The sequence below is a fragment of the Astatotilapia calliptera genome, chromosome 10, assembly GCF_900246225.1.
Source record: "Astatotilapia calliptera chromosome 10, fAstCal1.2, whole genome shotgun sequence".
NCBI lineage: Eukaryota > Metazoa > Chordata > Actinopteri > Cichliformes > Cichlidae > Astatotilapia > Astatotilapia calliptera.
Window position 1 is genome coordinate 21,760,017 of NC_039311.1, and position 17,436 is coordinate 21,777,452.

The 17,436-nt window shown below is 37.2% G+C and overlaps 1 protein-coding gene across 2 annotated transcripts in view; it reads right to left on the reverse strand.

The window, feature by feature from the left end:
* Positions 1-13,993, reverse strand: part of gabrg2 (gamma-aminobutyric acid type A receptor subunit gamma2) — a 43,007-nt gene extending 29,014 nt beyond the window's left edge. For both annotated transcript variants that reach the window (XM_026181403.1, XM_026181402.1), the window contains exons 1-3: positions 13,482-13,993; positions 6,555-6,694; positions 2,156-2,223 (exon numbers count right to left, since the gene is read on the reverse strand). In XM_026181403.1, coding sequence (XP_026037188.1) covers positions 2,156-2,223; positions 6,555-6,694; positions 13,482-13,597 — 324 coding nt within the window. In that variant the 5' untranslated portion in view covers positions 13,598-13,993. The remainder of the gene's footprint in view (positions 1-2,155; positions 2,224-6,554; positions 6,695-13,481) is intronic.
* Between the last annotated feature and the right edge of the window lie 3,443 nt (positions 13,994-17,436).

Here is a 17,436-nt window from a genome sequence, read left to right on the forward strand (position 1 = left end):
CAAACAGCTCTAAAAGCAGCTCAGAAATGTTCAGGTGCAGCGGCTACAAAGCAGCAATGTATCATTCATTCTTTTTATTTTTCAGACCTTGACCTCTTTCCATCTGTTATACTGTCCCTTATAACTTGTTACTTAGCCATCTTAGATTCCTACTGCATAAATAAGAAATCAAAACTGTATTCATGCCAAGATTCACACCCCCGTACAATCAGAGTACTCTGTGCTCCTCAGAAAAACTACCAACCTAACAACATTTGTCATGTTATAGTGTGAAATGACTGGCCCAAGCACATGTATTACATATGAATGCGAGGCAATCAGTCAACCTTTCATGTCAAAATGCCCTCTTCATAGAAGCACAGCCAGGCATGGTCGCAGACTTCCTAATGTGAGTATAAGCACACATTTTCTAACTGATACCATCATTGCATCTCTTCTTCCATCACTTTAGCCAGAGCGGAGTGGGTGTTTTAGCTACTTACCAAAATGGAATGGCATCACAGTGTAGAACAGATTGCTCATGTCATGAAATGATAACAAGGAGGATCAATCTCCTCCTTCTAGACCACGCTTCCCTACTTTGTTGTTACTTCTGCATTAAGGGGTCACCAATATGAATCAGTGAACATTCAGCATTTCAAACATTTTTTTTTCCACTCTAACTTCCTTCTAAGAATCCAGCAAAGGGATTTTTGGAAGTTGAGAAGCTCTCCCACACATGTTGGCTGACAGAAATGTGAAATTGTGTAAGAGTAATGCGTCTCATGTTGGACGGACTTGTCTTGGCAAGTAACAAAGTACTTAAAAAAAAACACAATTCTATTCGTTTTATTCTGTATTATCATTAAATTCACATAAGATCATAAGAAAAATATCATTATAACACAAACACACACACACACACACAGTAAACAGTATCAAACTTTAAGGAAAAGCAATATAGCAACCCAGTATTATGACAAAATGTGTAATAGACACACACTGGTCCACCGTGCATTTCACGGTTTGCCTCTCCAAAATGTGAAATGGACACACGTGCACAAGTCGCATTACTGCATGCAGAAACTGCATTACCATCATGGGGAAATAATACATTTAAAGCCACAAAATCTGTAGTGAGTAAAAACATATGAAGTACATTCCAGGGTCCTTTAATCACCAGAATCGATTAAGCTAGGATAATGTCTGTTTAAACACTTTCCTGTGATTATTTTCATGTTGGCTTGAAATAAATTATCTTCTTCAGCTGCAACTTCTGCATGCATGTACATTTCACGTTTTGGAGAGGCAAAGTGTGAAATGGACACGGTGGGCCGACATGTCTATTACACGCTTTATTGTGATATCGGATTAAATAAAGGGCCACTGAAGATTAGTGTGAAGTCAATATCTCACCGAATGTGAAATATAGCCACAATCTTCCCCGCTGTTATAGGATTTATGACACTGAATAATGAACAGATTTTTTTTTTTTGAGAAAACATTATGATGTCCCAGTGTTTTAGAACTTTTGTATATAGCATAACAAACAAACAAACAAAAATACTGAACTGCATTAGAAACATTCATGAACTACTGCTATTGGTTAACAGAAATACATTTAGCAAAGCTACGGTATCATGGTTTTAGCAGCAATTCGTGATTCACAATCATAACAGATATGATAGAAATTTTTTTTAAAAAAGCCCTTGCCTTTAAACTAGACCCAAAGAAAATAACAAATTAAGTATATTTACTTGAACAAAACACAAAAAGCTTTGACAGTTGACTCAGATGCAATTCTTGGCATGTACAAATCCAGAATATGTCAGGATTTGCCAGTGCACACAGTCATATTCAAATATACTGCCGTGAGATCTGGCATGCATGCTGAGCAACACAAAATTGTTACCTGTTATAATGTTTTGTCTTATTTAGACATATGAGGTGTTCAACTGCAATATGTTAACTCTTTTGTATTTGCTTGATTAAATTTAAAATAAAAATCTTTTATAACTCAATATTTCTTTATTTATTAATTTCTTACTATTAGAGATAAATAAAATGTACTTAATTTAATCATAATGCTAGACTACAATGACACTAAAGACTTACGCATACTAAAGCACTCTCTACCAGCTTCACAATAATTAACAATAAAAATGTATTCACTTACCATATTGATGGCATTCACTGGTCCAATGCTGTTGACAAACATGTCTGTGTGGATCACTGTTGGCTTGACTGCAATGAAGAACAGGAAAAAACATTTTAGAGGGTAAAAATTATCTTTCATATGGTAGCACAAAATTTTCCAGAAGGGTTAGATTGTTTTATATGTCACCATCAAAGGGAAAAAGAAGGCGACGATTCCCTTTGCTGTGAAAGTGTGAATAGAAAGTGTTTGGAAAATATCAGTGTTCAGTTAGATGGCAGTGAGAGGAGAAACATGAACATGTTGTTTAATTCACACCTGGAAAACAGGTCATCTACACAGTCAGCACCAAGTTTGTTGAAAATTGAATATTTTGATGTGGATCTTTGTCAGGCTTTGAATTTGCAACATCTTCTTCAAACCAATGGGAAAAAACAAACACCATGAGTACTCAATAATACATTATTTAAGGTAGATGATTCTATCCATCACAGAAGCTATGCAACATGCATCCAACCTTACATCAAAGTCTATGGGAAGAACTCAAAGAACCTATAAAACCTGAAGGTTTTGCAGGTTCCTTAGCTGACAACAAGGAGTTGAACCTAGATTATTTCAGTGTTATAAATGTTCAGACCTCCTTTCTTTAGACTAAAAATACATGGGCAACTTCCACATCAAACTGGTTTCTGAGAACCACACAATCATTCTCTATGTATTCACTGTTGATATCATTTTTCACAAAACAAATATTTTACATAATTTTACAATGAATGTTCAAAGTCTGATTTTTAATTAAGCATAATGCATTTCAAAGAAAACCTTTGCATGCACATGTTTTGCATGTATCTATCTTCTTTTGCACCTGCAGTTATACCACTTGTCCACCTTTTTATGTTTTACCATTGTGGCCTAATTGCCTTTCCTGGGTTAGCAAGTTAGGCAGCCAGGGACCAGACAAGAACGCTGGTGTCAAATGGACATTCATTCTCTGCTAGAGCCTCTGAGGTAGCCTGAATCAACTTGTACATGTTGCTATCTAATCTTCATGGATGACTGGCTGCTATGTCTTAGAGGACAGTCAGGTTAAAACTCAACCACCCTCAAGGTTTGATGTAGGAGCTTTAGTGAGTGTGAGAGAGAGACTGAGGAAGTGAGTGCAGGTTTGCATCCATTTCCCATGTCCCTCAAAGGCAAACATAAATGTGTGTTGCACTCCCACCCTACTGACATTGTTTGCACGCGAATGAACACAAACACATGCATGCAAAACAATGAGACACATATGCAATGGTCTCAAATATTGTTACCTGTAAATAAGTGGGGCGGGATATATCAATGAAATCATAAGGGACATATATAATCATAAATTTAAAAAAAAACATCAAATTTTGGGACTAACAAAAAATATATTAGGACTGGGCAATATATCGAGTTTTTAAATATATCGATATATTTTTATACGAGATATGAGATGTGACAATATTGTTCATATCGATATAGTCTATATCAGGTTATAATTATACTTGTGGAGCCGCGAGTTTGCCTCTCCTTCGTCCACTTTTGTAACTCCCCCTCCCCCATCGCTTCACCTGCAGGCAACAACAAGATCAGCTAATGAGCTAACAGCGCTCACGTGTTGACGCCATTCAGCCCCATGCACGAGGCTGCACGGCCTAAAATCCTTTCATTTTCCCAAAACTCGACAGTGCTCCTTATGTAGGAGTTCTGGTTGTGCTTACTGACTGCGAACCGCTTTTATGTGGTACAAGGCGCTCAGCAATCTGTCAAAAAATGTTTTAGTACGACTTTGGTAAGCTACGAAGCCGCACCGCTTGATGGATTGTTGGAGCATTACAGCTGCCGTAGTCAGGAGCCTCGTGGAGTACTACGTACTGTATTTCAACGTAATATTACCGTATTGTGTGTGTTTAAGGACCACAAATGGCACCTGTTCAGAGACGTGGTTACAAAGAGGATTTCAAACTCCAGGCTGTCAGTCACGCATTAGAAGTTGGGAACAGAGCAGCTGCAAAATCTGTCTTTGTTACTATGCTCAGCATCTTTTAATTTAGATTTTGATGTGAAAAGATCTGGGACACAGTGTGACTAAGAACTCTCTTTTTGTTTTTACTTTATGGCTTTAAAAAAACATCGTTTGTGTGTTTTGTTTTGTTTTTCTCTTCTTTTTGTTTACTTATGTGAAGAAAAAGAACTTTAAGCAGATGGCGGTCATCCAGACTACTGTATATATGAGTCTAAGAACAAAGGATGCCATCAAATACTGTACATCTCATTTTATTTTTTGCATAACTTCAATAAACATCGAGATATATATCATATATCGCCATCCAGCTAAAGAATATTGAGATATGAATTTTGGGTGATATCGCCCAGTCCTAAAATATATCATTGATATGAAAAGAAATGTTTTATTGTCTTCCTAAAATTCAAAACTTCCTCCTAGTAACAATATAAAACAAGCCAATCCATCCACTACTCAGTTAGCTAACAAACTATTAATGGACATCACGAGCCATTTTAAAGCTTAAGCCTAACATCATCTAACTAAGTGTACAACAACTCTAAGTCCTTGCTTCTGTTCTCCATATTAGTGGATCTTTAAAAAACCCTGATCACCTCTAAGAGTCTTACAACATTTTTTCTGTCTCACAGTCCAATTGCTTCAATTCTTTATATACAATACACTCTAGTTCCATTAAAATTAAATCAGCATCACGATGGACTTCCGGTGGAAGCTATGGCACAATCAGCAATTAATCTAAATCCACAACTTTGAGAGCTCTGAGAAGTGGAGTAGAAACTTCACTTTGCCTTGGTATGACTGGTTGGTTGTTGGCTCAGATGACAGTACAGCCAGTTAATTATATCCCCTGTGTAGATGTGTAACTTGGTGGCAGCTGGAAGACTAGCGCTGAGAGAGCAAGATCACAGAACATTTGAAGATGATGGCTAAGACTGTGGCAGTCAGCCGCCCAGCTAAGCAGCGGCTCTCTTGGTTGCAGCTTCACCTCAAAGCACATCTAAGCTGCTCTTCAATTTATAGCACAGACCCACTTTCAAAGTATCAAGAATAATGACCATCCCTCATAAAACCTGTCACTTTATAGGTGGTATTAAATATACTGTAAAATACGTATAATAATGTACATCGTATACAGGAAAACATGAATACAGACTAATGTAAAGGATTTGTTGCTGATGCTACATCAACATTACTCTGCTACATTCATGCGCAGAATAAATTTATCATTTAGGTCAATTCATTAGTCATGCTTAATAAAGTTATGATTGAAATTAGGTCAAAATCTTTCTGGTGCTGTATTCCATCTGTCACAATGGACTATGGCCTTTTGTTGCAACAAAATTGCTTAACGATGGTATAAGCTTTCACAAAGCAGAGAAGTAAGTAGTAAAGGATTTTTATAAACTATCCTTGTCATTTTTTGCCTGAATACAGCACTGGACAGTGCCAAATGTGTATGAATATTATAGTGGGTGAGCAAGCAAATTTTTATAGTACCATGTAGACTGGTGCAGCTTTATTATTTGACACTATGTCACTTAAACACTATTTCTGACTTTAACTGAGTTTCCCAGGAAACCACTGACACATTAATCAAGTATTCAAAGGTACTGAGTATCTCCCTTATCTGGTCTTGCAGATGGACGTGATAGGCTTCTGCAGACAAGGAGTCCTGCTCAGCTGTCTGTCAGACTCCAGAGAGTAAGATAGCTGTCTACAGGCTTGCAGGATGGTGACAGTTTCCCTGACCGTACTGCATGCATGTGCATTTTTTAAGAGAAGTAAGGGTCTCGGAAAAAAAAGACAGCTGGTATAAAGCTTCAACAGTGTTTTTTCACAATTTCTAAAGACTACTGAAATTTTAAGACTATGGCAAGGAAGTTTTACTTTCATTATCTATTTATTATGTTTGAAATGGCTGTGCTTTTTATGAGTGAACCAGAAAATGAATGCTTTGTTTTACTGAAAATTGACTTAATAATTATAACTACATCTAAATCTATTTTTTTTATTATGAATTATGTATTCAATGATTCATAAGGCTAATTCTGTTGTTAAACAGAGGTTATAAGTGTGTTTGTCTGGTTTGTGTTTAGTACACTGCCAGCTACTTCATTTAAAGGTCTTTGTTTCTGGATTGTTAATGAAACTTTGTGCAGCCACTCTTACAAATCTAGACCTGGTTCAGTAGGTTATACATTTCGGTCTACAGTAACATCAGTGTAACACAAGTCACTTTTATTATAACTCTTAACCCAAAACCTAAGCCTAAGTACTGTTGACTCGTTGTTGAATAGCTCTAATTACAAATTTTGCTAGATATCTTTATGATTCTGTGACTAAACATATTATCTGTGAAAAATCAGCGCCCACCTCCGATGTCAGGTCTGAGTTTGTTGTCATATCCATCTAGTAGGCTGTTTAGGATGTGTGTGACATCACTCTCATACACTTTGGGAGTCAGCACCCACGTCTTGTTAGACACCTCATCATCGTCATCACTCTGGACGGAGCTGCAAGGGAGAGAGTAAAAAAATGCATATAATCAGCAAATTCTTTTGAAGGGATACAAAGTAGATTCTTTCCCAGTGGTTTCCCATGTGGGTTTTTTTTTAAAGCAGAAATCTTTAGGTGAGAAAGACAGAAAGAGAAAGGTATTTTAATGATTAAAGGATTGATTTAATATTTTTTTTCGTTCCTGGTATTTTTTGTGTAACAAAGTACTTGCATAGTTAAATAAAAGAACAAATACAAGGCGTGTCCTCCGTGTAGGCAAATGCCTCATTTCTTAAACTTTCATGACATTCAGTTTCATTTGTTCTCACTGTAAAATCTGTTAGCTCACTTACTATTTGGAAAAACATATTTCTATAGACATATATTTTCAATACCCTTATGAGATATTTTGAATATATTTGATATTTTAAGGCAGTTTAAGGCAGCATTTAGATCAGATAACTCGGAGTACAAACAGACTGCTTGCTTTCTGATATCTGATGTGAAAAGAATTGAATTTGTATGAACGCATTCATAAATGCAGATCTGCTTTTGCCATAATTTTGCTGTTCTCAGTCTTGTTGGAAAAAAATATTAATTGTGACCTCAAGATGAAGCGAGGGTCATACAGATATGTGCAGCTAAGATAATATATAAAAGTATATGACAGCTACAATCCCGTGTGGCACTGGCTTTAATCATTTATTTAGTCTTCCTGGAAGCCTTGTTCACACTCTGTCCCTATCAAGACATGATGTTCATGTTTAAAATATTGCAGTTTGATAGTTAGCAACCTTGTTAGTATTAGTAATACCAACGATAATACCATCTGCAAAATATTTTCTTTTTAAATGTAAGTACGTGTAAGATTTGTGTGTGCTTTTGCTGTATTTTTTTCCAGTAACAGCTAAAACTCTCCTTTAATTTTCAGGTCAGTGATTCTATAGAAACAATGAATAAATTCAAACAAGGGAATCTGTCAGAAAAGCTGGTTTTAAGGAGCCCAAATATATGTGAGGACAGGACATTTTTCCAGAGTTTACTTTCTCACCTCAGACTTATCACATATACCACCACACTTGAGCTGTAAATGCTTTCCCTTCTATCCAACACCAAAGTATGATCCTGGTAAATTATATTACTAAAACAAAAGCAGTCTTAATGTAATATAAAAGGGACAATTAATCAGCTTACAACATCCTATACTTCAAAAGACCTTCCATTAACACGCATTTTTAAAATAAAAGATAAGATTTTTACTGCCAGTGGGCAAGATGAAGATATGTAAGTAACATACAGAGAAGAACAGAGAAGAACAGAGAAGAGGCATGTTGGTGAAAGAGATCACAGGGCAGATTTATAGGCATACAAGCACAAGCTAAATTTGCACTACATCTTTTCATTCAATTTGTGTGAGCACAATCTGTATGTAATTAGTGTGTGATTTACCAAGACAGCAGTTCATTATGCAATCAGTGGTTGGACTGCCCTCCAGAAGGTTTTTGTTCATGAAGGAAAAGAATACATAAAGAAATGCAGTTTGGTGGTCAGGTTTTCCTGAGATTAGCAGGCCAATAAGAATGTCAATGAAGATCTGTGTAAATACTGCAGCAAAACTATACAAAAACCTTTTAGCTTCTCTACAAATACATACTTGACCTATATCATATTAGGTGTTCAAAAGGGTCCCAAAGAAACATATATAATCTGCTTTAAAGCCGAGTGCTTTGAAAATAAGCACACAAAAACATTTTGGTCTAAAATTGATTTCAGACAATTTTTTTGCCTTCAGCCTATTCTGTTTTTATGTGTGTCTTTTAATGATGTTTTACTGGTCTTATGTCTAAATAATTTATTTTTATGTCTGAATATTTATCAACACTTCCTTTTATATATACATACTGATTTAGTAAAAAAAAAAACAGGGAGTTTCAGATAAGAAAGTAGATGAGAAGATACCTAAATGGTTGGACACTTCCTCTCTTGGCTCTAATCCTCATACCATCACAGATCGGGATCACTTGGGCACCTCTAGCAACAGCTGGATTAGATCAAGGAGATGGCCAACAGACCAGAAAAGCAACCTTGAAATATTTGTGAGCTTTCAACGAGGCTTTAGATGGGGAGATGTCTGAATAAAATAGTAAAGAATGAGAAAGAATGAAAAAAACATGGTAAAACACAAGGGTAGAAGCACTGATAGCTTTCTTGTGTTCTTCAGTTGGGTGTGACTAATGTTTTGAACAGCAGTCCTCCTACATTAGATACCATTAAGAGCCATATATTACCAAAACAAAAGAATGGGATATCTACCATAGATAGATAGATAGATAGATAGATAGATAGATAGATAGAGTATGCAGTTTTTCAGATTGCTGCAATTTAATCATCTGTATTCATCTCACAGAATATCTCTGTGTATATGGAAATGTTCCAAATATGAGTAGATCAAAGGAAGAGCCATGTGTTCCTCACTACAGGCAGATCTAAGGGTTTGCCTATTAATTCTGTACCTGAAGGTCCACAGAGAGCCCCGTGTTAGTGCCTGCACATGCATGCTGCATGTGTATATCTGGGTTCATACTTATGCATGTGCACTTCAATAATTGTGCTGGTATTGACTGTGGTAACGACAGTATTGGAATTTCAATTAAATTCTCATCTCAAGTTTCATGCAAAGCAATAGTGAAGTATCCTCTGCTGCAGTTTCACATATTCACAAGAGGGTCCAAGAACAATAATATCAGTAATATCAGCAGTATAAGCAGCTTTCGACCTCATCCAGTTTATCACTCTACCACATATGTTCCAAACTGCAGCCAATAAAGCAGCATGATCTAATGAACCTTCATGATCCTTATTACTCAACATGAAATTTATCTTGCACCTTTGGCAACAACACAACAAACTCTTCTGTACATGATGTTGTTGATGCAACACTTTTCACAGACTCTACAGACTGAAAGAAAAAATATACAGTTGTATTTTGTTAGTAATGATATTTTACTGACAAATCATATGGCTCTAAACGTTTCAAATATTATATTTTGTTTTTCCTTTAATCAACCTGGAAATTTAAATAAATGAACAACTGAAGTTGTGTTACTCACATGCTGTAATATTAACATCCAATTACCAGGATTTAACTGCTCTACTTAACTGCATTCTGGGATCCTAATACAACCAATCTATTTACAGACCAATCCACTGTAAACCACATTACAAAGATTAGAGCATATTAATAGATTTTGATCAGTGGGCGAATATAATGAGCCGTTTCTGTAATAATTTCACTTACATTAAGTTAAATCCCAGTCACACAGGCCTAGAAACCAGTTGTTGGCTCCATGGCAAACACAAGTACAGCGGGAAAAATTTGTATTCTGTGACTGTGATTGTTGCTGTCTGTCTGTGAAACCAACAGCTAAGGCCTGAGTCACGCTGGCCAAGACACTAAATGTTTATTTTTCTAGTCCACTGAGGTATATCACGCTACACTGAAAACCACGACGCAATTGCATTTTTGTTACTCAAACGATAAATAGAATTAATCTTCCAAATAAAAGCTGCTCATTTTTTCAACTTGTGTTGCAGCTGAATGCAAACTACAGGTGACCACACTAATTACAAGAAGCTTTTTGGTACAGCACCCTCTTTGTGTCTTTGAGACCAATTTCACTTAGCAACCTCCAGCAACCACTTGCCAAGACACATTTTTCCCTAGCAACCAGAGGTTGTCACATGGTCTCTAGGCCTGTATGACTGAGACTTAAAGCGCCAAAATCTATTAATTTAGACTCTTTAAAAGTGAGTATATATATATATATATATATATATATATATATATATATGTAAATACATATGTGTGTCTATAACAACAGGAGGCCAAAGTGCTTCAACTTAAGCCCTCCCACCTTTATTCCAAAATTTCTTTGACTTCAATATCTACCAGAGTTTCTCAGTTGTAGAAAGGTAACCATGAGTGTTGCCTGTTTCTTTTACTGACCTGTCAAACTGTCTTCACTATAGGCAGAAAAAATAAAATAAAATAAAAATGACAACAAGTCTTTGCTATGAACTGACTTTTAGGAATTCTAAGACACAAATTCACATGATGTTAATTATGGAATACATGGCAGTTTGTCAAAACTCCTGACCCTTTCCAAGTGACAAGAAGCAGATGATGTATGGCAGTTTGGCAGACCATTTAATTCACTGTAGGTTTCCAATTCGATGGAATTCTGTCTAAAAATACCGACAAACTGATGAGAATCGGTGGCAGATAGGGATAATTGCAATGGGCATACTAACATACTAACAGCTACTTTATACAATTAGCATAAAATGTGTAGTGAAATGTTTCCCATATTATTAATACTTAACAGCAGCTCAAAAATTGAATGGACATAGATTACATCCTATGTACAGAAAATACGTCTGCCTGAGAGATTTTTGTAGTCAGAAATTGAACTCTACAAAGGCGCTAGTTGAATAAACAGACAGCATCAATATATCTTTCAACTTACAGTTTAATTTGCTTTTGTTGCCTTAGAAATCACAGTGCTGAATAAATGGCACTAGCTTTTTATGTTTGTCCCACAATGAAACACAGAAAGCCTTTAGAAATTACCACAGTGTGCGTTATAAATGTTATCTTATATATTCTTTCCATTTTTCTAAAATGTAACTGAAAGCTATAAGGTCATTTTGACTATGCTAGCAACATGTTTAAAGAAAGTTAAGACAGGACCGTGTTTACCATTTCCTTCTATTAAATCTTCTTTTGTTACCAAGTGTTTGGGAACTGAAGCATTCAAGTTCAGCATAGTCAGGGTTTCTTTAGATTAGCTGGCTAGACAACACCTAGTCCAAGAATTAGATCAACGTAACGTCTTAATCAACTTTCTTTGTTAATCCAAGCATTCTTCTTCTTCAGGCCTTAAGTGCACTCACACAAAATGGATTGAGTGAGATATAATGTTACATTTGTTCTGTACAAAATGGATCAATTAAGTCCCACCAACTTCAGTAGGAGGTCAGGAAGTTAATAAATACTGATGCTAGAAGGTTAAAAATATAAAGCAAATAAATAAATTAGACTTATGTAACGAATTTCATCTGCTACCTAACACGCTTGAGTTTGCAAAATCATCATCTGGGATGGCACATAATGTAAGTACCACCAGACTTTGCTCATTCTGACATCACTCCATCATGTCGAGGCCCTCTTCCCATGATCCCTCGCCTGAAAATCTTCTAGTGGATCCTGGTTATAGATCTGACACCTACCTACCCACGCATAGAAGAAAATACCAAAGAATCTGCAACCAAATTCCCCCTTCTTCTGCTTGAGGGTGTTCTGCAAAATTTGATCTGTGACAGTAATTGACTGCACTACCTGAGTAACTGACTGGGTTAACGTATTGTGATGCAGTCTGACATCACTACACATAGTAAATGTCAATGAGTCACAAAGTAGCACAAAATACTGAATGCATGCAAAGACCTTGATGTCTTATAAAAGAGCTTTCATACATGAATCATAAATTACTTCCTGTCAGTGGATGCATTTTAATCATTATGCCATACATAGGACCGAAACTTCTAAAATAGTTTGAGTCATACTTTAAGTGTGACCGCCGCACAGGTGTCTGCATATGGTCACATATTGATTAGCAGCATTTACTCAAGTGCATTGTATACACCACTTTACTTTTCCAGACAATTAGAAATACACAGGCCTAACAATGTAGATCTGGGCAAGGAGCCCCAAGGTTTTGACCAGCATGACGGTGATTGAACGTCGGTTGATTTATCTGCCTCCATTTTTCACCCTCCAGCAGCACAAGAGGAAACCGATGCGAGGAGCCTAACCATCCCCTTGCTCTCCAGTATTCTTATCTCACTATACAGGGATGAAGTCGTCACAGGAGCAGCCACACAGCTTTCTTTCTTCTCTTTCATTGTCTTTGTAACAAACACAATTTCGGCCCACAGTTAAAGCAGAAATGTCAGGTGTTTTTGGTTGTGTGCCTGTGTTGGGCAAGGATCAGTGCATATGTGCTGTCCATTTCCTTATTGTGCCTTCATATTTATATTCTCTGTGTGATTGTCTGCCATTTTGAAATGCTTATTTTTTTATTTCAAATACGTGGGAGGAAAGGTTCCCTCTTTATCCTCAAGTTTGCCTTTATAACAACCGATTGTTTTCATGTGGCCTCTATTCCATTTCGACCTCCTCCGGCCAGTGCGTTCATAACAAGGCTTTGACTCTTAGAATATACTTGAAGACAGCTTAACAGACTAAATGTAGCCTTAGCTTCACTCAACTTAGCCTGCCACTATGCTACATCTAACGCGGGGCAGATTGGGAGGGAGACACTGGTATCGTCGTATAAATGTGTATCACTGTTATTCGCTTTTCAAAGCCAAATATTCAATCTGTAGATCTTTGTGAGGATTTTTTTTAAATTAAAAACACCAACAACACATTGATACACAGGGTGTAGCACACATACAATGTGCATGCGTGTATCGCTGAGGCAATTTTAATATTATTAACAATATTCCACTTCAACTGGAACCGCAATTAAACGTGCCACATGTACACCGAAAGCTCCGGTTTTTCCCCCTAAATACAAAACGACATCCTCTCAGCTACCCAACGGCTCAGGATCCCCTTAATAGCACGTCAGTGTTGGAATGGAGGCACTGCTATATTTGCTGTTAAAAATCTGAAACATGCTGACCAACGGGCCGAAACACAGTCGTGGTTTTGAGAAAAAATACGCGTTAATATCTTACCTTGTAGAGTGATTCACGACAATAAACACCCAGAAAAGCAGCTTCAGCGGGAGGGAAGGCTTCGCCATCGGTATCGAGCATTTGAAGGCTGATTTTGGCGAAGCCATCATCACCATCTTCGTCTCCTCTTTCTTGCAGATGGACGTGTCCGTCTATTTACTTTGTTTCCTCTCTGCGATACATTACGCACGCTAGCAGTAGCCGTTCTGCAAATCGAGACTGGAGGCGAGCGCGCGGCGGTGTGAAATCAGCCAAAACAAAATCGACGCGAGTCGAAAAGCTTCGTTTCGTATCGCCCGTCTTCGTGCGTGTGTGTTGCCGTTTCGACAGCACTGGCAGGGGCCTACAAGACTGGTACAAAACAGCGAAGCCCCAAGAAATAAGCTGCTCCACTATCGAGAAGCCAAGAAAGGCAGCGAAGCCTCAGTCTGAATGCAGATTAACACTGGGGTCAGAGAGGAACTGATGCACGTTGCTGCAGCACGGATCAACACATGCGTGGTTTCACTAAGCGGAAGCACCAAGTTAAGGTTTTGAATATATATATATATATATATATATATATATATATATATATATATATATATGTGTGTGTGTGTGTGTGTGTGTGTGTGTGTTAGACTGTTATAATTACAATTACACTAATGTATTAATATATTGAGATGAGATATGATTGTGTGTTTCTTGGTGTCTTACACATCTGCTTGGAATGGTTTAATATGCTACAGGCATGAGCCCAGGCAAATCACTCTATCAGAACCTCGGACAGCTCTATCAGTTGCGTCTGCGTTACATACAGAACAACCAATCAGCACTAAGGACAAATCCAGTCAGTTCGTTGCTGCTTAAAGTCAGATGAATACTGGCTGCATGGCCCAGATAACAGAAAACATAACAGAGAAAAAAAAGGTAAACACAGGTAAATTAATATCTTACACTTATTTATTATTTCCAAAATGATTGCTTTGCGTTGTTGCATGTTTGTACATAAATTGATTATATGACATGCAGCAGGTTATATTTGTATTCAGTTAGCAAGCTGACATGTCTAATAAACATGTTTATTATATCTTTCTTTATCTTAATCCAGTCTGGGAAGGTTTTTTTAGGTGAGATATGTATAATGCTTTGGTATCCATTTCAGTATCTTCGTGTAAGTATGCTAATGCAATATCTTTGCTAACTACAGTTCAGTGAATTCTTGAAAAGAAGCTTAAGAAGAAAAATATCATAATTCTAAATACAAAAACTGTAGCCTTTCCCTTCCTGACTCATAAATCAATGATTCCGCTGCAGTACAGCTCTTTTCTTCTCCCTGTGCCATATCCCAACCATCTACAGAAATAGACCAGAACAGCCATTTCGAGAAAATGTTTGAATTATTTTTAAATGTTAATCCAGAAGAGCAAAGATAGAGGAACTCAAAAAATAAAACACAACAACATAGAGAATTAAACTGGTTCTTGGGAAACTGACAGAAATGGTGGCAGGAAGATGAAGCCACATGTTCTCATCACCGATGTTTTGTATTCTGGTTTTACTGAAACTTTTATTTGTATGCATCTTTAACCTGAGTTTTTTTTTCTGCAGTAGTTTACTGCATGTTTGTACAGTCAAATAAGTAAAAATATTTTTATCCTCACATTCTTTTGTCTCTATTCACCTGGAGTCTGGTACTCCAAATTCCACTCTTTATATTAATTCCAGAGGTATTCAGGCATTCAATATCACTTTTTTTCTGCCCTAGTTTACAGTCATGGTCAACTATGGTCATTTTTGTTGTTCTTTTTGCCATACACTCATTGACCCAGAATGTTAATCACCTAAAGTCTGATTCTAGTTTTTAAGTATTAGTTATTAAAATTGGATTCCAGCAATCAGCACTGATTGCAGCTGGCAAGTGTGACCTGCATGGAAGATGAGGTGTACCTGATTTGAAAACATTATTATGTGTTTATTTGTGGCAAGAGGAGTTCCATGTAGACTAATCACCTTAAATAAATTGGCAGATGCTTCATCAACCCTGCAACATTTCTCAAAGTGGAATAAATTGGCAATCACCTAGATTCTTCTATGATCAGTTGGATGAACACTTGTTTGACCATACTCAACTGTACTGAAGAAATCCCCCAAAGCCAAACAGGGATTTTTATTTTATTTATTTATTTATTTATTTTTATTTATTTTTTATTTAATTGTTTGTTTGCCAAAGGCAGATTGGAAACCTTTCCAGGGTGTACCCTGGCTCTCTCCTTATGATAGCTAGGATATCCTCCTGAAAGAAAAGGGTTTAAGGTTATTTGTTATCAGCTCATGTGCACGCGTACGCGTACGCGCACACACACACACACACACACACACACACACACACACACACACACACACACACACACACACACACACAGACAGAGAGAGAGAGAGAGAGCATCTCTAGGGACCAGTATCCCTCTTTCCTCTGCAGTCATATTAATGCAGTTCTCCAGCTGTCATAGGCTCTGGCCTAGCGGGCCTTGGCCCAAACGTCACCATCAGATAATCTGTTCAGCACAAGGAGGTATTGATCTAGTTTAGATGGAAGTAGTAATTTAGATAAATGCTGATACACCCAACTGCCACTAAAGTTAAACAGTCAATTAAGTCAAAGGCAGACGGATATTTATTTCACTACTGGAAGACATTAAACTAGATTTTTTTTAAGTGCACACAAAATAGACATATTGACTAACTTATTTCAAACATTTATTGTGGTGATGCAAGGAAGCCAGCTAAAATCCCAATATCTCTTTTTTTATACTGTCTCTCACATAGGCAGAGATGTCAGGTTAGATCCACTTGGTTCAGTAGTCACAGCAGAAATTTGAGCCAAACTGGTGCATCCTCGTGTCAGTGATGCACCTGGTCTCCACTGCAGTGACCTACCTCAAAAAATCCTATTCATCTGGGTGTGTTTGTCCTGTTATGATTTAGTAACCTCATACTGGCAAGTATGTGGACCCTGATTAACACATAAAGTAAGTGTTAAACAGCTACAGCTACACACATCTTCCACAACATGAAACATAGCTACCTAACATTGTTTAGGTCCCCCTTGTGCAATTAAAATACCTCTGACCTGTCAACACTTGGACAATGAAATGCCTGGAGAAATGCATGGTGTCTGTGTTGAAATCAGGTGTGAACAGTAAACTAGACCCTCTGCGGTTTACTCATAGACAGAGGTGGGGTACAGATGCTGTTTCTGCTATTATCCATTTGGTTTTACAACATCTTGAGGACAGTGCAGCTTATGCTCAGTTGCTTTTATTGCCTTCCACACCATTTTTAACACTCTCCAGCCCCATCATTCAGAAGCTTAAACAGTCTGATGTCAACTCTATGATTATCCGGTGGCAAATAGGACTCAGTGGGTTAAGGTCTATCTCAGCCTTAAGTTAGCACTGGAGCTCCACACACCCATGTTAGCAAGCCTGTTCTTTTTACTCCACATGCTAACAAAAATGGCTAGTCTTCCAGCCATGCACAGAATTACTCAGATGATTGTGATTGCAATACAGACATTCAAAAATGAGTAAGTTATCAGATGGTGTACTAACCACCTCATTTTAAAGGTGAGCAAGACGGAGATAATCATTTTTTGACAAAAAAAAATGCTGTTGATCATAGTCATGTGGTTATTCATAACCAACCAAATCTAGAAGCCTACTCGTAAAATTATCTTGGTGCCCACACCTTAACCTTACATGTCCTTGTTGACTGGGTATTTTCTCAACTCCTCTAGAGACAGCATATCCTTTGCAGACTGCACCTGCATGAAGTTGAACAAGAAGTTTGTTTATGCTTTAGAAAGTCAATGATTTGGTAACATTCATTGAAATCTGAGTTAACACACTTGGTTTAGACTGAAATGGAAATTATTGGTCAAAACAATGTAGGTTGCAGTACAGAACATCTGTCT